The sequence below is a fragment of the Engystomops pustulosus genome, chromosome 1, assembly GCF_040894005.1.
Source record: "Engystomops pustulosus chromosome 1, aEngPut4.maternal, whole genome shotgun sequence".
Taxonomy (NCBI): domain Eukaryota; kingdom Metazoa; phylum Chordata; class Amphibia; order Anura; family Leptodactylidae; genus Engystomops; species Engystomops pustulosus.
Window position 1 is genome coordinate 89,331,013 of NC_092411.1, and position 23,610 is coordinate 89,354,622.

A 23,610-nucleotide genomic window follows, 5' to 3' on the forward strand; every position below is an offset into this window, starting at 1 on the left:
TGTTATGTCAAACACCCCAAAGAACCGCACATACAAAATGTATTAGCAAATGTCAATCAGAATCCTTTAGAGATTCTTTGATAAGGACAATCATTAGGGATTTCTCTTACTTTCTCTGTCTTTTTTCGAGTTCATGGTTCCGGATCTGTTGATTTTCCATTAACACTCTAGTATCCTCTAGGTCAGAGGTCAAGTGCTTGCACTTCCTGTTGGCTTGCTGGGCTGCTCGCCTAGCATTCTCGTAAGCACTTTGTAAATCACTGAGCTGTGGAACCAAAAAAAAAAAAGGTGAATGATACCAGCAATTTCACTGCACAATTTATGCTCTGCCGCACATATTTGTACAGCAGAAATTGTCGTTTAATGGACAGAAAACCCCCAAGCCACTGTACGATTCTTTTTTTTTATGCCATCTGGGATGAAAACAAGCGGAAGAAAAGCCTCCTTTATAAATCAGTCACCAGCCAAAGAAATGATTATGGAAATGGCCGAATTGTATTCATTTAAAAACTACTGGCAGGTTCCAATAGAGTATTGTCAGAGCAATCTATAAATCTTAGAGAGCAGCCATGCATTTTATTTTCCACATATGACTTTGCATAAAGCAATTTGTTGAGCGCTACAATATAAGCCATGCAAGAGAAGAAAGCAATATGAATGCTGCAAAACATTAAAGGTAGAGAATAGTCACTGAAATGGAAAGCTAAAATATTTCATATAAAGTAATCAGTGAGAGAACTTAGTGGAATATAGCATGCACCCGCATTTCCTAGTTAACATTGGGAACTTAATCATCATTTGAGATCATTTTTAATATTGTGCTGTGATAATTTTTCTAATAAACTTTATTAAGGAGTTCTGCTTAGATTGTAAAAAAAAAAAACGGGCTCCAGAGCCCTCTCTTGTAGGGATCCATATTCCAACCTGTACCATATGTGTCTATGGAGGCTGACTACAGGCTTAAATCTAATCTCCCAGTGTATGTTTGCACAGCTCTGAGGTGTGAGGATTAACCTTTTCACTTTCAGCGTGTTGTTTGAAAATAATGCAGATAGCATACTACAGCCAGGGAGAGCATAACAAGGCTTAACACTCACTGCTCAGAGCTTTGTAAATAAATAGATTCCTGTCTTCACCTAACATGTTTACCTGTCTGGAAGTCTAATTCTATGTGACTTGTCACATGGCTGCCTGTCATTGGGTGACTTGTAACATGGCTGTCGAGGTTGGATACATTGTGTTTGTATGCAGATAACTTGGTTGTTTAACTTATTATATATGTGGTCATCTTCCATGATTGCAGTCATTAATGCTGAAGACAAGTCACAGGATTGGTGGGGAAAAGTGGATGAGGCAGCGCTGTAGTGACAGGTAGTTTACAGGATCAGGATTACTGGATCAGGTCAGGATACAGGGTACAGGTAGGAGAACACAACACCGGTACAGAATCAGACTGAGGTTCAAAGGGTCAGACATAGGAAAAGGTAGAAGAGCCACAGATCATGGCAATACAGAATTAGGCTGAGGTTCACAGATTCGGCATGAGTATCAGGCAGAAGAACCACACGTCACACAAGTACTGCATCTGGCAGTGGTTCACAGAGTCAGACACCAGAAAAGGAAGAAGAGCCAGAGATCATAGCAGCACAGGATCAGGCTGAGGTTCACAGGGTCAGACACAGGAAAAGGCAGAAGAGCCAGAGATCACAGCAGCACAAGATCAGGCTGAGGTTTACAGAATCAAACATGCGTAAAGGCAGAAGAGCCACAGATCACAGCAGAACAGGATCAGGCTGAGGTTCACAGAGCCAAACATGCATAAAGGCAGAAGAGCCACAGATCACAGCAGCACAGGATCAGGCTGAGGTTCATAGAGTCAGACACAGGAAAAGGCCGAAGAGCCAGAGATCACAGCAGCACAGGATCAGGCTGAGGTTCACAGGGTCAGACACAGGAAAAGGCAGAAGAGCCAGAGATCACAGCAGCACAGGATCAGGCTGAGGTTCATAAAGTCAGACACAGGAAAAGGCAGAAGAGCCAGAGATCACAGCAGCACAGGATCAGGCTGAGGTTCATAGAGTCAGGCATGCAGAATAACCACACGTCACACCGGTACAGGCAGAAAAATTAAAGGTCACAGCTGTACCAGATCAGGCTACGGTACACAGAAGAAAGTATGATCTACCCTGACTGACCTGATCCCCAGGAATTTATCTAGTCTCTGTAGGCATGATCATCAACCCACAGCTGAGCCTAACACAATCAAACCACCAACCTTTCCGGGTGCATTCACACCTGGTGTTTAGCACATGCCTATTAAAACTCACTGCAACAACTGAAGAGAGATTTACCTTAAATTAAATTGATGTTAACATTTGCTTTACAAAATACATCCCTTAATGAGATGTTAACATATACTAACATTGCGCCAATGCGTGTGTTTGTTAACACAGTCGTTAACTGTTGCATTTTGTAAACGGAAATTTTAACATCAATGTAATTAGGCAAATCTCTCTTCCATTGTTGCAGTGCATTTCAAACCACATGCATTAAACTCCATGTGTGAATGTAGCCTCTAGGGACCATATACTGCAAGGCAGCTGTCAATTTTCTCCCAGCAAGGCAGCCCTGAGTGTGGCTCACAACCTCCGTACTTAGCCAGAGTCCATTCAGAGGATCCTGACAAATGGATCACATTTAGAATTCCAAGAATAGGTATATGTGTCTCTTTTTCACTCTTGTTCTTCCTAAATATGAATTGGTGGGACTATGCCATCTTCTCATGTCTATTTTGCTGATATTAAACACTACTTGTAAAATACTATAGAAGGAATGGTTTGCTATGATTTTTATACTTAGCAGCATGTCACTGGGAAGTAGCTGTCTGGAATCAATATAAAGTTGCTGTAAATAAACACAATGATGACTTAATGAGGCCTTTAATTTGACAATAAACCTCTAAAACTAAAAGAGATTATTTCCTTTCCAAATTGTAACTGAACATATCTTAACACAATTAGTTCATCACAGAAAATGGGTAGTTCCCTGTATTCACTCACTCGTTATTAAGACCCAAGGACTTGTCATTTATGAAGATCTGTTTCAATATGTTGGTGGCAGACTGTAACAGATCATGTGCAAAAAACCCATATACTGCTATACTGTTGTATAGAAATATATGGCAAGATCGATCAGACCACTTAGGATTAAAGTGCCATAAGGGGTCTGAAAGTTAAAATCACTCCCCTTTGCCTAGAACTGATGTAAAAAATAAATAATAAATATCATAAACATGTTAGGTAAGGCAACGTCTCAAAAGTCCCACTCTAACAATATATAAAAATAATTATTCCCAGTGGTGAACCCTTCAACAGAAAATAGCACCCAACTGTTTGAATTGCCCCTTTTTCGCCATTTTGCAACTCATAAGAATTTTAATGAAAAGTGATCAAAAGATTCTACAGTCCCTAAAATGGCAGCAGCGTCAATGGCAGAAACACATCTCTTCCCGCAAAAATGCTACAGTGTAGCATGAAAAAGGGGGGTATTAGGTAGGGAACATAGTGAGTAATTGTAAAGCATTACCAACCTCTCTGTGAATAACTCCATGTGACCCATTCTTTTTTAGAAAACACCTTCTCTATATGTTTTCAACATAAGATGTAGAAGTTTATTTTGTGAAATATATTGTTGCAATGAAAATACTGAGCTGCTGAATGTTGCCATTTCGTTTGAGCTACTGGAGATGTTTCAATCCAAAGTGCTCATTGCTTTTACTGGAAGAGTAAATAGAATGTAAATGAAGACAGGCTACAGTGCAGGTCTATGAAACATCTTCCCCTCCTGAGCCAGAATCACTACTCATATCATAATTAGAATTGATCTTTATTAGATTTATAATATGTACTGATTTGTGCATATCTCATTCTGTCTCTTTTTATGCTTTATCCAGAATGACTCATTAAATTGGGTTGCCATCTATTTTGTGAAGTGCATGAGATGCTGCCATCCCCATGTTTGAAGAAAAGAAAAAGGTCTCCGCACAAGTGATATCACTGATATTTTATCACTTGTACGGAGACCATTTTCTTTTCTTTTCTTCGTTAAAGTACCCACACCACGGATGTGAGGATCCCCGGCACATGTGAGTGGTTTGAATCGGTGAGCAACACAATTTTTACTTTTTCTCTACATCCCCATGTTTCACTGTTGGGATAATGTTCTCAGGCTGGCAAGTTCGGTAATATCATTTTTTTTTATTTTACATGTTTAGTTTTATATGTGTTCTAGGGAAAGGGGAGTGATTTTAATTTTTTTTTTCATATTTTTGTGCACAGTCTCTTTCTTTTTATTTGGGACTTAATGGGGGACATGTATCAAACCTTTGGCTTGCCTTTTTTAATTTTTGAGACTTTACCTAGTGCATGTGCTCATTTGCGAAATTTTCTGCACTTTAAACTGTCTTTCTTCAAAGTTTGCCAGTGTGCAGTTTTTTGCTGTGTTCCCTTAGTTATCACCTGAATCGAGTTGTGACTCTTGAAAAAGTAGCATAAAAGGCGCAAATTTTGGCACAAATCTAGGACTGCCCCTGACCAGGGGTAGAAAATAGCTTCGAGATTTTAGAGACATTTTGCAGCTTTGCTTAAAAAGTCACAAATTCACTAAAGACCAAACGCCACATGTATCAATAAGGAAAAACTTCTAAAATACATCTGACCAGCAGAAAAACCAAGAAAACCTAGAAAAACGGATGAACAAAACCATACTTATGATACATGTGCCCCTATGTTTCTAGAGTGGACTTATCGCTTGACGCCAGCCAAGCTTGTTGTCCCACCGATGGTGGAGAAGATATAGCATGCCATCTAAGCTTTGTCCTCCGGTAAAGCCCCTGGCCCTGATGAGTTTCCCGTGGAGTGGTACGGACTACAGTTAGAGGAGTTTAGCCCAAGATTGTTGGCAACTTTTAAGTATGTTTGGGAGGTCTGATACTTTTCTATGAGGCCATTATAGTGGTAATACACAAGCAAGGTAAACCCCCTGACTACTGATTCATGTATCTCCACAATAAAAAGAGACAGAGGGTTTTTGCTTCCCTGGACAATAAAAAAGAATGTGTCTCAAGTGGAGATTTATTTGGGAAGTGCTGAGTAGGCTTTGCTATCCAACTGAATTCCTTAAGTGGCTCCAGATTCTGTATCATATGCCCAGTACATGGGTGTGGGTCAATGGGTATCACTCTGAATACTTCCAGCTGGAGAGGGAGACTAGATAAGGTTGCCCACTCTTTCCCTTGCTTTTTGCTCTAGCGCTGAACCCCCTAACTGTCCTGATCAACAGTAGTACAGAATATGATGGATGGCACATTGCCAGCATTACCAAAAAAACTGTCTCTATGCAGACAATCTTGAATTAGTTAGTTATTTAGGGTTAAAAGTTAACTTGCACAAATGGACTTTTCTTATGATGGATGAATTTGACCCCTCTTCTGATCTGGTGGATGTTGAGCAATTTGTCTATTTGGGGATAATTAACCATAGAGATATCTCCAAGTTTGAGGCCCCCGTTATGCAGTATGTAGCTGCAAGGCTTATAGCATGGGAAAATCTGCCTTTGTCCCTAGTAGATATAGTGAAAAGCTCCGCTATTTGTATCGTGCTGCTCCGGCATTGTTACATAAATACCATTTTTCTGATAAACTCTTGATCCCGTTTCTATGTGGTGGGGGTCCATGAAGAATCGCAAGAGATACTCTGAAGGCACCCCACAGACATCTTTACCCCAAATGCAGAAATACTAACAAGGAGTACAACTGACTTGTAGTGTGGTGGATAAGAATTGGCTATAATAATCCAACTGTAGTCCTCAAGGCAGCTCTGATGAGCTTTTATGCATCCCTGACCAATTTGGTTTCCAGGGGTGGGAAGACTGTTGGGAAATTGACTCTAGAGCTTGCTTTCCCGTCACTCCACTTTGGAGCAAACCTTTCCTACCTGAGCTGTGCTCCTTACCAGACTTTGAATTCTGCACACTTAAAATTCAAACCTTGTTTAGTTGCATCAGAATGTGATTCTTAAGATGTTTGCGTCCCTTAGTCCAGAGTTTAGCTCCCACTGCTTATTTACAGTTATATCACTCATTGGGGTGCAGTTTGGGGGGGGACTGAAAATTGTTGTCAGCGCTCTAAAAGCTATTGCTAGAACTAAAGATCTAGCAAAACCTACACTTACCTTCTAGAAACAAATAATAGACACCCAGGGGCATATTTATCAGGATTATCTCTGCGCCACTCCAGTAGAGCGGAGGGCGCGGCCAGCCGGGAGTGGGTCGACCCGGGGTGTTACTGCCCCCACGCCGATGCACTCGCTGCCGCCAGCGACTTTTAACACGTAAAAAGTTGCTGGCTGCGTCTATTTCTATGCCAGGCCCTGCCTGGCATAGGATAAACGCTGCATGGCAGCCTACCCGATACTGATACCATATCTAGCTGCGAATATGCAGCGGCGGGCATTTCATAACCCGGCGCTTGTATGATAAATCCCCCCACAGCCTTCCCCCTCTGAGAGAAGGTCTCACATATGACAGATACATATTCTGAACTAGAGGATTGTCAATTTATAAATAAAACGTCTACCTGATCCCTCTGCATCAGCTTCAGATGCACAGATTTCCCTCACATTTGTGTACCAGATATGGGGAGGGTGAGGGTACCTTTTTTCACATGGTTTAGGAATGCCCTTTGATTCAGAATTGCTGGATGTACATTCATTCATATATCAATGAGCGTTTGGGTCTCCCTGGCGTCGGCTCCCTATGGGTGTGTCTTCAGGGAGGTTATTTAGGCTAAATTTGATAGAGCTCTCTTTTGTTTATGGTAGGAAGGTGATTTTGTTTAAATGGAAACCTTCTAAACTACTCACGCTTGTTAAATGGATTTCGCAGATCAACACATATCTTCTAGTTCTGAGGGAATAAGTTCCTTTTAGTGGATTATTCTACATCTGTATCTACATCACTGGTTGGTGTAATCATCTTATGTTACTCCATGGATACTAATGATTGATATTAACGAATGTACTATGTACTTAACTGAGATGGATGTTGTCTTTTGTATGTTGTTATACTTTTAGAAAATTTTTAAAAAAAGAGGGATTATTTATTTTAGAATTTCCTACTTTTTTCTCCTATTGCTACTTTTTTGGCACATTTTATATATTTATGCCTAAATTTGCGACTCTTCCTCTCGCCGCACAAGAATTCTTCAGCGTTGAACCTGATATTCTCCAGTTTCGATCAGGCATATGAAAAACTTTAGAAGGAGTTACAGAAGAGTTTAAGACTTTTGTGAGACTTTTGTACGACTTTTTAATAAAAAGTTGCAAAAACCACATGCACATAAAGCTGCCTGATATATCAACCGCTAGTCCAAAACCTGGAAAAAAACAAGAAAAAACACCCACAAATATCCTGACTAAAGTTAAATGACCCCCTCCACAAAAAAATGGTTGTCCTGCTCCAATTCCATTGATATCCTTGCTCCACAAAGTTTTTATACTTATATAAAAACAAACTTAAAAAAACAGATATTCTACAACAAGATGACTCCTCTGTGTATATGGATTTATATTTTCAACAAACTTATAGAATATTGACTACAAAACCTGTAGGGACTACAGCATAAAAACAAACAGGCAGACTCGGGCAAGCATACAGTATAACACACATCTTGCCTTTGGCGAATCAATCCTATAGCAATCTACTGAGAACTGCAGATGTAATCCAAATAAGCAAAAGATTGTCCGCTTCACAATAGAGCATAACATTATAGTGATAAATAACACTATCACTGGCATACAAAGACATTAACAAAACAGTTGTATCCAAAATTTGGAAGAGACAAATGCATGTTGTTTTTGTGCCCAGTTTTATTGGCTATCTATGTTCTCCAGCCACACACTGCAGGGGATACGTATCTGTCCAGCAAAAAATGAGAGGAGATGCCGCTACAAAATTAATTAACAATATGCTCAGCCACATTGTGTCCTTCTCACCGCACATTCAATCCAATAAGGACTCATACAAAAACATGAGAAAATATAAGCATATCAAAATCTAATCTGATATAAACTTTCTTATGTTACCTTTTGTTCTAGTTCCTTCCTATAATTTTTCTCAGATTCTAGACGTTCTTCAAACTGTGAAACTCTCTTCCGCAAAAAGTTGATTTCTGTTTGGGCGCAGTCAAATCGTACTTGCCACTCATCAGCTCCTACACAAAAATATAACACTTGTGAAGAATAAAGTAGCTGGCATAATAATCTGTCACATTCAGAAATCATCTGTGGTATGAAACATTCATCAGGTTGTGATGTGGAGTCTGTTCACATGCTAGTACAATGTCCCACATTGGTTTATACAACACAATTTGTTTTGCTGTGTGCTGAAAATAACAAACTTGGCTTATACTTAAAAAATAATAGACTCTGTGCTCATCTTTCCGATGTCCCCTGCAGGTCCTCTTCTTGATTGCTGTGGGTGACCAGCAACAGGTCTTTGACACTATGGGGCTTATTTACTAAGGGTCCCTTTCGACGAATTTTAGAAATTTTTGGGTTTCACACGTGATCGGATTTTGGCGCCGGCTTTCATGCAACAGAAACAGAATACGTGGGATTTAATATTCAAATTGTGTCGCAACCAATGCACTTATATACACCAGGAAGAAGAAGGTGAACTCCGGCTGACCTGAGCAGGGAGCATCACATGCAGGATATCAGGTGCACGCTCGTAGTGAATCGCGGCACAATCCACGATCGTTGGACATTTCAGATCGGGGATCACGACGTGGACAGGAAAGTAAATGTGCCCCATGACTTCAGCTGCCTGCTGACATCATAGTGTGTGCGCCAGCATCAAAAGTTCCATGTGTGATGCGGCTGACATCATAGTGTGTGTGTGGCCAGCGGGCAAGGACCTGTCGCTAGCCTTCCACAGCAATTGAAAAGAGGATCTGTGGGGGGCATCGGAAAGGTGAGTACAGAGTTAATTTTAAGTGCTGAGCATACTGACTATATACTTGGGGGGGCATTTGCTAGCTTGCTATATACTAAGCGGCAGAGGACTGACTATGTAACGGCCTGCCGGACGGGTTATGTTACGCTCCTTATGCACTTCCAATGTCCTCAAGATATGGGTAAAGTGTGGCCAGCTAATCCTGCAATGTGTAGTTCCAATAGAACATTTACCTATTCATTCCTTAGTAATACCATAATACCATACATTTCGTTGTGGTCTGTTTGTGCTTTGATTGTGTTCTTGTATTGATACTGGTCCCTTAGAATTATATAATTGATGGTTCAAGCTGCTAAAATGCTATATCACCTTTTGGACACAGTCACTAACCTCCAGCTTCTTCCCTTTAGCTTGTGTGCTGGGGATTCTGCTCATGGCCACCAATGTTTCTGACAGATCCCCATGTGGCTCTATGAGATTTAAAAGGCCAGTGCACCCATTGTAAAAGTAAATCCTGCCAATTCCTGTCAGTTCTTGACTATAAAAGGCAAGTTCCTGACATGAAAGTGCCTGAGAGCTGTAGGTTCCTAGCTTACTAATTTCATGCCAAAGTATGTGGTCCAGCTGTATCCAGTGTTCCTCCTCTTTGTTACACAACATCTTTGCCCTGTAATTCTAAATGATTGCTGGCGATAACCCTACTTGATCTATCCATCCGGAGCATTGACAGGTATCGCGTTACGTCATAACCACCACCTACCCTGATCACAACCTGTCTGCGACTATTCTCTTCTTGACCCTGGTGTTTCTTACTGGTCTCCCGACCTGTCTGGGCAAGCTGATACTAGTACCAGGTAAACTCAGAGGTAGGGACCTTTTCATTTATGTTGTTAGGTCAGTAATGAGTTTTAATAGTTGAAGAATGCTGATGTTGTTTAGATCCCTTTATAATTATTCACCGATGGCAATTGACTTTCTTAGACTTCCTCATCTCTATAGTGGTGACATGAACAAAGTTCTTGTCTGAGATTAGACCTACACTCAACACGATACATGAGAAGAACGAGGAATCAGATCTGAGATATGTTTTCACATTTCCCAAATACCCTAAAGAAGACCCTGAAATGTTAAAGTGGAAATGAGTTTTCAGTTCAGTATAAATAGATACTACGTGTAAATATCAGATCCATAGTAAAGTAAGGTATTCACAGTAATTGCTCATTTAATTGATCAATCAATGGTGCTTCTAGATCATAGACTTGTCAAATGAGAAAATCATTTACATTTATCGTCATAATTATTCCGTTTTCACACCATTTATTTACATCAGTGTGACTGATGTTTTTTCCCATCGTTGCTATAATTAGTAATAAACAATTTATAGGAACTAAAACAACAGAGTGGATAATGATGCTATGACAGGTCTTTTGATTGTGTTGTAAAAATAAAAAACGTACAAAAGAGATTCAGTATTGGTGTATTTCACTTTCCCTTATGAAATAGCGTTTTTACAGGAGATGTTATGATGAATAGGGCATACCACATACTGTCCTCTTCAAAACGAGTGTTATTTCCCCGGTGCTATGCAAAACAATAGCAATGTGCTTTATTGTGGGTAAGACATGGCTGACATTAGAAAAAGAATTTCTCTGTAACACTTAGGTTTCCTGCTTTCTTTGGCAGCCCAATGCCTGAGAGGATTGCATATCTTATCTCATCTCTCTCTCCTGTCTGCTGTTTTGCACAGTCCAGTAATTGCACTATATCATAATTAGAGCCCAGTATCAGATAAGCATACAGTACAGGAGGCCTATACAATCTTTCCACAAAGAAGTACATATCAACCCTACACATTGATTGCAGCTTTCTTCATACTTAATTATGTGGAAGATTTATGGTGTTCACTAACGTACTCCATTTCTTACTTACTATCTTATTGCTGGATCACAGGGTACATGAGGACAATCATTTTTACTTCTTACCTCCCCCTGGGCTGCTTATTCCAAGTTCCCGAAGTTGGATTTGCTGATTAGCTTCATCCAGCTGCTTGGATACAGACTCAAGACCTTTCTGCATTTGTTCATACTTCACCTAAGTAAAATAAAAAGTTAGATTTAATCAAAGAAAAATGTATTTTTTATTGTCCTTAGGCTACATTCACATAAGGTATGCCTGCTGTACTGTAGTACAGTGGGCATACATCGGCGACGGGGAGAGGATCAGTAAACTAGCAGGAAGTGCAAGGTGGGGGTGACCTGCTCTGCTCATTTTAACAGCCTGTGAATCTGCAGCATGGAAGGGCTTTGTAAATTGTCCCAGTACCCATTCAGGCTCTTTATCATAGTTTAAAAGTTGATTTAAGAAGGAAGGAGGTCATGGATAACAAAAATAGCATGATTACCACAGTCACTGGCCCTGGATCTATGAGTAGGTGTCACTGGTGTATCATTCTTGATTTGGATGGTAGATTTCCATCTAAAATATTGCACTATACAGTTTGTGTTTGCTAAATTTTTATCATCACAATAAAATATTTGTATGCAGGTGTCTTTCTATAATTTTTAAAGCCATTAAAGCAGATTTATTAATTCAAAACTATTCGGTGTTGGATTTTGACATATTTTACTACAATAACATATCAGTATTTTTGCTTTTGGAGCCAAATTGCAAGCCACAAAATGTTGGATATACTGCGCCCTCTCAATGGAAAGCAATTTCTACTTGTTGGACAAAGCAATAAATGTGTCAATGTATTATACCTGGTGCACAGCAGGTAGGCCTGAACTATGTTATTAATTCTGACTCCAGGGAGTGTAAAGGCACTGCTTTCTGGTCTCTTACAATGGCTAAATTATTTTAACATGGAGCAATTATTTGTTAATAATATTACTCAACAAGGAATACACGGCTGAGTATTTATATTACCTGGATAGCTCCTGTGAGCCATGCAATTTCTGATAAAAATCCTCCATAGACTCCTATTCTAAACTGCTAGTTAACGGTGAGAAAAACGATATCATACTACTTAAGTGTCCTTTCCATTATGCTACTTTAACACAAACCTGTGCTTCACCCAGACTGGGTTTCGGAGGAAAAAGCACATGTTCAGCTGAAGAGGGGGAGGGGTGAGAAGCAAGGCATGGCACCTCGCGGTAAACTAGGGAAAAGATAGTGTAAAGCGGGAAAAGAGTGTGCTTGTACATGTGTGTGGTCACTGTGCCATGGTTGGTCGCCACAGGTTTCTATGGGGACCGATTTCCTCAAACTGCACGGCTGAATATTGGTCCTTCATGTGAAAGGAGCCAAAAATATGCACACAAAATATATAGCTCCAACAATTTTTTTCCGGTCAATTGGGCATCTCACATTTACTTTTATTACAAGCTTTTCTAGTACAAATGCCAAATTTATACTAGAAACTCAGTGTAAATACAAGCTTACTAAAAAGTTGTTATTTTTAAAGGAATCATTTGAGAAACCAGTATGAAACCATAGATAATTAATCAAACTTATTTGATTTATTATATCTTCCTTGAGGCCTGTTTAAAAAAAAAAATATTTTATCTAGGTAAGAGCATAAGAGATTCCCTATTGTTAATACACAAAAGTAAAGACCTTTATCAAGCTAACAAAGACTTAAAGATGGCAATGTTAAGAGTATACATACCAATTTATAGCTTTCTCTCTTTATCATTGTACATAGTCCTTGAACAACTCACCTGCATCTCCTTGATTTCACGGGTTACCCTTAGCCTCTCTGCTCTCTCCCCTTCTAAAACTTGACAAGCTACTTCACCTTTGAAGCGTTCATCAGACAGTTCAGTCATTAAATCAGTGATCTGCAATATACAATGTCTCACTTATAGTTAACAAAATATTAAGTGTTCCAGCAAAAGTTGATTACATCAACATATAGAAGAAGAATGTAAAAAATCAGAATACAAAATATCCTGCTGCTTTTTATAGGTAAATCATGAGATAAGAAAAATGAGAAATCTGGTTTAACATATTATAGATCCACAATTTGTGGACAGTTTTAAATGTTGATCATAATAATAAAAAAACTATGTTTGTTGGCAACATAGAGATCATTGATTTATAGAGAATCTATTCTCAGAAAACCTGTTAAAAACATCACAATATTTCATTTATTTTTCCATGTTACTATCTAAAGTACAGTAATAGAAAATGTGAAATCTTGCATCTTTCCATAATCTGATACTTCCTGTTCTAGACATAGGTACTAGGTAATAGACATAGTTTAGACGCTATCCTCACTTCCGCAGTTTCTCTCTATAACAAATTACTAAGATTTCAATGTATTTTTTTGTTATGTAAGTGTTCCTGCTCATTCAAGGTGGATTCTCATATCAATGAAAAATCTGGTGTGATAAATGATGTTCTCCTCCAAAAAGCATCATCTGAGTGACTATTAACATAGTTCAATCATAAATTTAAGGAATGGCAAAATAGTAAATAGGTCTGATAATGGTTTGGAAGGGTGAGCTTTATTAGCCTCACCAGCAAGTACCATCTCAGTGCAAGAGAGGTATCCTATCTGGTGTTCTAACCTGGCAACAAATGGTTTGTGATACAAACAAAATAACTTTATATACAACATCTTCTTTACTGAAATTTGCTCTAAAATATCATCAAAAATTACAAATATAACAAATATTTGCCTACATGTATAGAGGGTTAGCTTTGGGGCCTCAAGCATTGTCAAGTCTTGGAGTCCCCCAAAGTAAAACTTATCTGCAAATGGGAGAGTGAGGTACCCACTACTCCTGGCTCTGACAGTTGCTTTAAACTGTATCTACATCCTGGAGATGCTAATACACTTTAAAGCATGAAGGGGAAGTGTGTGGGCAGCCCACATCTTCCCAGTTTTCTGGGCCAATTATTTTATTTTAACAAGAGATCTGGGAGAACCTACATTGCATCACTGTGGGGTTCATTTACTAAGGGACGCACTGCTCACTTTCATCGGACTTTGCACTTTCTTAAGAGATTGCACGGCTTGGACAGGCATGCGCAGGGATTTTGCCGCACGCAATAGTTTTTGGTGCAGCTGCACTGGCTTCCATGCAACACAAATTGGGGGGCGTGCCATCGGACAATTGACTGATTCGGACTGAGTGTGGGATTTAACTTTTAAATTGTGTCACAAGCTAATGCACTTACATGCAACAATTAAAAGATGGTGAAATTGCGGCACTGTGCATTATAGTCGGACAATGCACTTTCGTTGAAGTCCAGCGGCCAGGTAAGTAACTGTACTCCTATGTGTTCCCCGCAAGCAATAATTATCTTTATTTAGGGTGTCTGGCTGTGTTGGATGCATGATGGGCATATTTGCAAAAATTTGCAAAAGCCAGGGTGGCTTACAGTCTGGCTTGGATCTAAATGCATTTGCAGAATGAAAAAGAAAAAAAATTGCTAATAATTGTGAATATGTTTACTCCACAAAGACCCATGGAAACCAACAACTAATAAACTTGACAAAAAATATCCAGATGTCCTATTTAGTTAAGATAGCTAAATATCTAATAATATTAACCTAATACTAGGCCAATAAACCATAAACAAACTACGATATTGTCACGAGATATACAGGGGGCCCCCTACTTAAGAACACCCGACTTAAAGACGACCCCTATTTACAAACGGACCTGTGTATGTTGGTAATTTACTGTACTTTAGCCTTGGGCTACAATAAACAGCTATAACAGTTATCAAAGGTGTCTGTAATGAAGCTTTATTGTTAATCCTGGTTCTTATAACAATCCAAAATTAACAATCCAAAATTAATCCAGTTGTCACAGGGCCAAAAAAAAATTGGCTGCAGTTGCAATTATAAAATACACAGTTCTGACTTGTATGTAACCCAGGGACTGTCTGTAATGGTAGTGTCCTAGTACAATAGAGAGATATAGCTACATACCGGTAAACTGCGTATTAAGTGCAAGACCTATGCCCCCAATATCAGAAAACTCATAGATCATATTACACCAATGACACTATGTTTTGTCCTTTCTCCACTAACCTAAAATTATGACAGTAATAGAAAAGGTGCCTTCACATTATATTTCACTTCAGATGGCTTATAAGAGGCCCCTGGATGGTAAAGCAGCTTAGCAGAACATCATATAGATAGTAAGCATCAAATAGGCATTTTGTACCTCTATTAAATCACTAGGTGTCCCGTTAAAGCCCCAAATATAAGTGGATTATAATAACTTCATGAACCTACATCAGAAGTCTTTTTTTATATATGTCTCTGGTGCAATGAGCAATTTCCGGACAATTCACAAGATCCATCTATATTGCCCAAAGCCTAGAGTGCCTGTTATCAGGTTCAATCGCAGCACAGGGAAATGTTCAGCTTGCAATAACAACCTAAATGGTATTTGGCACTGTCTTTGTTTATTACATAAAAGACTGTTTAACAATTTCTCCATTAATAACCTAATTATGTTGCAATGTCCCAAGGCATGCAAAAATTATCATAGCTTCTTAGAGTTAAACACAAAGTCTGTCTCTAATGGACGGTGGAGATTTGTGCAAATGGGAAAAAACATAGTTCTTTAGTTAAATGTGGTAATTATTAATCCCTGCCTGACACCTAAGAATACCGGCGCAGCAATTTATGCAAATGATATTAAGAGTAAACTGGAAAACGATTTTGTGAAATGTTAGTTAAATGTGGCACAACTTATCACACAAGCAATTTGCCTAATAATTTGTATTTGCATCTTCTAGCAAGTTATTTACTACTACTTTGTCGCCCACTTCAAGGTTAATTTACAAGGCCTATTTATAACTAGGGAGTTTAGCAACAATAAAAGATTTGTAATTTGGAGATTTGTCAGATCTTCCACCTAAGCAGCTAAAGTATGAACCATACTACCATTACTTCACTCAATTGTTTAATAAAATTAGATTGATAAAAATTTGACATAATTTGTAAATATGAAACGTACTAAGGCACCATTAGCAAATGCCTAGGACTCTTTCAGATTTGTAGGAGTTTGACTATGAATGTGAAATATCATTCACAGAGTTTAATGGCTATAGTTTCTTAGAGTTACTAATATTTGGTTTGATTGTTTCCCAAGTAATATATACACACACACACGTATATATGTATATATATATATAAATATATATTTATGGTCGTTGCGAAAGGCAAACCCCTAATAAAGTCGGGTATTTATGACATCATACAGAATCATTATCACCTCAAGAACCTACACCTACACCGACCCCTTCTCATAGCTCAGCCAAACAGAGTTTACTGTTCATGTTATATATTTTTGCCGCTCACATAAACTTGAATGGTGAGCTACCGTCCATGCACAATTAATCTTCAAAGGGTCAGGCCGCAGGAAGGGAATTTAGAAGATAGATGCAAGTACCAGAGGTGAGATCCACCATAATCAGGTATTTAGGACATATTCTGTGGATATGTTATAAATACCTGCCATGGGAACTCCCGTTTAGTGGTGCATTTGAATTATGTTTTTCTATATATTTTCTATATATAAAAAGACTGTTACTGTTGATATTCTTATAAACCAACAGAATAAATGTACCACCACTAATAGAACAGAATTTATTATAGATAAAGAGATGTCACGTTCCCCTCCAATAAGACCCTTTTTTTCACCCCTCAACTTACGTACTCTCACTCAGATGGGGTGTAAAATGTCCTGCATGGAGCTGTAACATCTTAGCCTCAGTTATAGAGTGATAAGTGTATCAGAGAGATCGTAGTTGCTAGTCATCCCCCCCCCCCACCCTAGAGCTAAGTTACGGGATCTGCCAGGAAGCTTTATTTGGTGCTTGACAATCCTGTACCCTGTTCTTCAAAGGTTGTGGGAAGGCCGGTTTGTACAGGGAGTGTGAGCATTGACACCTCTCCCAACCACATCTCCTTAGCCAGGGGATCAAAGTGTGCATCTATCGCCAAAAACACATAACACACTTTGAGATAACATGATTATGAGTCCTCGTTACAGGAGAGAGTAAGGGGGAGTTTGGTACATTCATATCCAGAGTTTCAAGAACCTAGTGGAAAGTGGGTCGAATTGCAGAACACCCCTGTTTTAAGCCTAGCCATCCCAAGTTTGGTACGGGGTGAAAGATAGCAGGGTATCCTGATAATTGGAAGCAATGGCTTGGTTATGATATCTTCTAATCAAAAGTTATGGGGTTTCAATGGGGAGAGAGGGTGATACAAATCTCCTCTTCTCAGTGATATCACAGTTAAGGTGTGGAGGACAAAAACTGTTTGTATGTATTGTATATTGTTTGTAACTTTTTTTATCTGGCAAGTTTGTATTGTACTTCCATGTGTATTAAAATGTAAAACTTAATAAGCCTCTCATGTTCTGTGTGAATTACCAGTGTGCGTAGTCTGTGTGGATGAGCTGCTACAGCGTTCTTAGTATTAAATAAATTTGTGGCTAATGGTAGTTTGGTGTTGTGCGGGCGCTGAGAGAACTTAGGAATAGATTTAATGTAAATATGTCATTTTACATAAGTAGGTTGGGCTTTATTTTATAAATGCACAAAATAATGCCCTTTTTGTCCAAATTGCCAAAAAAATAAAGATAGTTTAGCCAATAAAAAGTGACAATGCTGTGAATGGCGCACCTTCCGTTCGATGCCCTTGAGTCTGCCGGTTTACCACCACATATGGGGTATTGTTATACTCGGGAGAGATTGAGTATCAAACTTTGTTTAGCATTTTCGTATTTTATCCACTGAGAATGTGAACATTTTATGAAAAACTTTCATTTGGTCAAAAAAATTTTAATTACATCTAACTTTGTTTTTACCCCTGTAAAACAATTAAAGGGTTAACAAACTTCACAAAAATTGTTTTACGTACGTTGAGTGGTGTCGTTTCTATAATGGGGTAATTTATGGGGTTTTACTTTTATTTAGGCCTCTTAAAGTGACTTGAAACCTGAGCAGGTCCCTCAATAGCAGGATTTTGCATTTTTTAATAAAAACGTGAAAAATCGCACCTAAAGTTCAAAGCCCCATAACATCTTACAAAAATGATAGGATGCATAAAATACCATGTCAACATAAAGCAGACATTCGGTGAATGATAGTTATCAAGTCTTTTTGGTGTTATGACTATGTGTGGAAAAAGTAGAACATTTTGAATTTCGAAAATAGAGAATTTTTCCAAATTTTCACCAAATACCTAATTTTCTCATAAATAAATGCAAAACATACCACCAAAATTTTGCAACTAACATGAAGTACAAAGTGTCCCGAGAAAACAATTTAATAATCACTTGGATATGTTAAAGCGTTCCGAAGTTATAATGACACATTATAGTGACACATGTCGGGAAGGTGAAAAGTGGCTTCGGCGATAATTAATCCTCCAATGACTTGGACATATACAGAATCCACTGGCATTGAAGCATTGTGATCAATAAAATAAAAAGCTAATTCCTTAAGATTTACAACAAACTATAAAAAACATCTAGTCAAGAGTCAATGTTTTAAGACAAAACACTTATGCTAACAAGGTATTTAAGACACATTAGGACTGAGTTTTTATCATTTGGAAAGCGTGAGTAGCTTTTCTTGTACACTAGGGAACAAGCATTTTTATTCACATCTTTGAACTGAAGCTTTGCATGTCTAAGAATGAATACATTATCATAAAATTAAATCCTGGCACAATTCCACATATTTTAAAGGCTGGTCTTCTTTTTCCCTATTTTAAGATGGGTTATATTCATATGCCTTGCCTCATAATCTACACAAATGGCTTCTATCTGAATAGGCTAAAGCATATTTTTTTTTTATGTATTTCAAGACACTGGCCCACATTTACTAATAGTAAAGCAAACTGCATGTAGAGAGCGTAATAAAAATGTCAATTTACTATTGACTGTTTAAATACAGCAGAAGACATTCCCAGGTGTCCTGCACTTGCTCTGAGATTATCAATGCATTTGTATATCAAAGTCATTTTAAAGAAACCTGTCACCATGAAAGTCATTTTTAACTGGTGACAGGTTCCAATAGCCTATGCTATGCTGATTTTAAAAATGCCTTTGTCAGCATTCTGAATCATTTCAGTAGTTTATATAAGATTAGGTCACATCCCCATGTCAGTGCCAGTAGCATGTGGTGGGTTCTGGGGAGGGGGGTAGCAGCAGCCTTTGTCTCAATCTCTACTCTACACTCGTGCAGCTCCCTCCCCACTTGTTGTTGTGTGCATTTAACAGGCAGGGGAGGGAGGGGGATGGTATGGAGTTGGAGACTGAGACACAGGCACACAGGCTGCTGAAGCTTTTATAATGTAGCAGCACTATTTAGAATGCTGACAAAACAACGTTTAAAATCATGAAAGCATAGGCCATTGGAACCTGTCACCAGCTAAAAATTTTTATAAAAAGAGCTACTTAGAAGGAAAATAGGGCATCCCCCAGAGGAAGCCATTGTAGTTTTATTATGGTGTGATCCTTTGTTTCTTTTGTCATTGAATTTTGTTCCACTTACTATTTGCCATGTATGTTACAGGGTTATAACACATATAGCACTTCATTTGCACTTTAGTACATTGTGGTCTATTTGATTATGCTGCTACTCAGCACTTGATGCCATTAGGATTCTCCCATGTTTATTAATTGACACCCGGGCTAATGTGTAATTTCTTGTCTGTGTGTTGCTTTTATGTGTTTGCCAATTTTATTGTTATGTAAAAACATTTTTTGATTGATTAAATAAAATTATGCATCTCTATTACTCTTTGCTTCATGCATTGCTCTTGATAGGTGTATTATGTTGATAGTGGGGGGTAGCAGTTGGCCCAACTACCCATCCTAATAAAGTTTATTGGTTCTGTTTGAACCTCTTTACTGTTTCAACAGTCCTAAATGTTTTGTCTGGTAAAGTGACACCTCAAAACTGGTTTTATTAAGATCTGGTGGTGCTTATCATTTAACGTCATTTCACAGAAGGGAGTACCTAATCCTCTAAGCCCTAACAGTATTTTATACATGATAAAACAATGCAGTTATTTCTTGGAGATGAATATTTATGAATGGTGATGTATAGCACTTGTTTTATAGTCAACCTATGTCATATATTAGTTGCACGTAGAACATGCCATAAACCTTCCATATAGAAGTTGTGTTTCTAAAAACATGATATGAAGGTAATGTACAGTAGAAGAAATGAAGGTAATCTTCATTTTTGGAAATCAGTTTTAAAGATACAAGGAAGTCTCAATTTAATAAAGTAGAATTGCACCAAGCATGGTATTTCAATTCTGTGTGGATTTCTAACAAAACAGAAACAGCCAACATGGGAATTGCTCTAGCATAAAACACATGCAAGGCAATTATGATGCAGTGTCAAAATACACATAATACACATCATAATAAAGCAATAAACAGTGATATTATTAAATGTAATATATAAACAAGTGCAATAAAGGATCTAAACACACAAAAGCCAGACAAAGAAGAAAAAAAAAGATGTTCTATATTAACGTTAATGTAAAACACTCTTTTAGACCAGGGACACAAAGACTGCGGTTAAGTTAAGATGGGGAGGGATTTGGATTATAGGATATAATTTTGTGTTTGCAAAAACATGTAGCGGATCCAGCTTCACACAACGATCCAGGGTCAGTAATAACATAGCAATTTATTTCCAGTAAAAGAAGAAAGGATAAGCGGCACTCACCAATGCTGTGAAGATACTTTATTCAGGGTGCATAGTACAGGGAGGAGCGGGGCCTGGCAAGGAGCCGTTTCGCGCCTACTGGCGCATCATCAAGCCGCGTTTCGGAAAAAATCCTTCATCATGGCATATAGGCATGATGTGCCATGATGAAGGATTTTTTCCAAAATGCGTAGGCATTTACGCTGTGTATATCTGTGTTCTCCTATATGTTCATTTGCCTCTGTGAATTTTTAGAGAATATTAAATAAATTGCTATGTTTTTACTGACCCTGGATGATTGTGTGAAGCTGGATACGCTACATGTTTTTGCTTGTGCTGGACTTGGAACAAGAGTTGTCCGTGCTCCAACCTTACCAGAAGCTGCTGCATGATCTTCAGGTGAGCTGACTCTATACCTTTTCAGTATAATTTTGTGTTTGTACTTATCTTTTGGAATGACAATTTTTATATTATGTTTTATGAAAGGTAATAAAAACTATTTTTTAAAAAACAAGACCTGGACATCAGAGGGACAAGTAGAGAGATTTTATATTTATTGATATAACTTCAATATACAGGCAGTCCCCGAGTTACGTACCAGATAGGTTCTGTAGGTTTGTTCTTAAGTCGAATTTTTATGTAAGTCGGAACTGTATACTTTATAATTGTAACCACAGAGAAAAATTTTTTGGTCTCTGTGACAATTGGATTTTAAAAATGTTGGATTCTTCTAAAAACCAGGATTAACAATAAAGCTTCATTACAGAAACCTTTTATAACTGTTACAGATGTTTATTGTAGCCTAGGGCTAAAGTACAGTAAATTACCAATTACCAGGGATCTGTTTGTAACTAGTGGTTGTCTGTAAGTCGGGTGTTCTTAAGTAGGGTACCGCCTGTATACAAGATATATATATAAAACAGGAAATAAATACGGGAATCAATTTGCTAAATAAGATTGTTAATGTTATCAAAGTTGCTATACAGTAATTTTTTTCTTTCCGGTATTCCAATGATGCTTTGAACATATCACAGATGGGAAGGTGAAGCGGAGCTCACAGAGGATGAGCTCCTGGTGTGTAGTAGCACACCTCTAGGGAATATATTGTCATTGAGCAGGTGGCGCACACTCAAGGAAGGAGTTCTGTGGTGTTGTAAATTCATCCCTACAGTGGTAATGGCATTTACATACCATTTCATTTAAAATGCTTTTATTTTTATGTTTCTGAGTCTTCCGTGGAAAATAAAAAAATATATTCTATGTTTTTTTACTCTTCAGCACTTCCCATTTTCTCTTTTTAGTGGAGATCCAAGAAGACTGCAGCATCAACTGATTATTTGTTCACTCACTTGCTCTACTTGTACAATTGGGTAGCAATTCAGTGCATGAAGGGAACCTAGGACTCTATAACAGAGCCAAGTTAAAGAAAACCTACCCTCTCGGATCTACCTATTAAGGTTCAACTAATGAATGACATGGGAGCCCTTATTAGGGCTAATCCTTGAGTGGCCTGTTACTTTATAAATATTTTATCACCTAATAAGCAAATATGTGAAAGAGGCTACTAGGGCGTGCAGTAGCCGGAGCTGAAGCTACACGGCACGGGTACTCCATGCCCTAGTAGCCTCTTTGGATCCTACTACAAGATCTTCAGCGTGCAGCTCCTGGTAGCTGTGCGCACTCGTCCGCGATCTGCATAGACTCTCTATGCAGAGCTGGCGGCTGGGCGTACTTAGCTTCGAAGCTAGAGCTATTAAGCATGCTCCTGGTAGCTGCGCGCTGAAGATCTCGTAGTAGCAGGATCCAAAGAGGCTATTAGGGCGTGGAGTAACCGCGCCATGTAGCTTCAGCTCCGGCTACTCCACGCCCCAGTAGCCTCTTTCAGATATTTGCATATTAGGTGATAAAAGATTTATAAAGTTACAGACCACTCAAAGATTAGCCCTAAAAGGGCTCCCATGACATTCATTAGTTGAACCTGGATCTATCTTAATAGGCAGATCAGAGATGGTAGGCTTTCTTTAAAGAGTCCAGATAATGTATTTACATACAGAGCTCAATGGGTCAGATTTATCAAACTGTTTGCAACAGAATTTTGTCATAATCTGTGCCAAAAAACTGCTTATTTGACACTTTTCCGATTAGTATGACAAAAGGGTTGTGGCCTTAGAAAAAGTAGGTGTGACTTCTCAGGGAAAAGTAAATGCAAATGCTACCTAATAGATATATTAGCTCTGCACTGTTCTACTTTGTGAGACCTTTGATTAATTTTCCAAAGTATATTTTTTGGGTTAACATACAAGGAAGAGCTTTTCAGGGTGAATGTATGTAGCAAGAGGTGTGTCTGTGAATGCATGTAGCAGACCCTTGTGAGTGAATGCAGCAAAGGGTGTGTGAGTGAATGTATGTAGCAGAGGTGTATGTGATCTCAATTATATTTTCCTTTTTTATGACTAAATCTGCGGTGCTTCTTATTTAGAAAAACACGGTCATTTTAATGTGAATGATCAATTTGCCACATCTTGATTTATAAAACAATGAAACATGTTTATTTTGTGTCTTTCTTGCAAATGTATCACAAACTATTTTTCTGAAATGCTGTTGTTTATAAAGAAAAGATTTAATGTGCCAAATGTTTTTTTCCGCATGTAATACTTCATTTAAAAGATACGAAAAGATGAAGGATGAAGTGCCTGCAAGGTCAAAAGGTATGTCCAATACTCAGTACAGACTGTACAGTTACCATGGCAGCGACAGACAAGTGATATTGGAAAACAATGGCTTTCAAACCACTAGAAACATGTTATGTAACCTGAAACACAAAATTATATGATAAAGTTACTATATGAAAACAAATGACAGGATTTACTTTTCCCTGTAATTATCACAAAT

The 23,610-nt window shown here is 38.3% G+C and overlaps 1 protein-coding gene across 1 annotated transcript in view; it reads right to left on the reverse strand.

The window, feature by feature from the left end:
- MYO18B (myosin XVIIIB) overlaps nt 1-23,610 on the reverse strand; it is a 378,023-nt gene that overhangs the window by 164,138 nt on the left and 190,275 nt on the right. Inside the window, exons 27-30 of the mRNA XM_072147027.1 lie at nt 12,732-12,851; nt 10,995-11,103; nt 8,142-8,269; nt 111-265 (exon numbers count right to left, since the gene is read on the reverse strand). Coding sequence (XP_072003128.1) covers nt 111-265; nt 8,142-8,269; nt 10,995-11,103; nt 12,732-12,851 — 512 coding nt within the window. The remainder of the gene's footprint in view (nt 1-110; nt 266-8,141; nt 8,270-10,994; nt 11,104-12,731; nt 12,852-23,610) is intronic.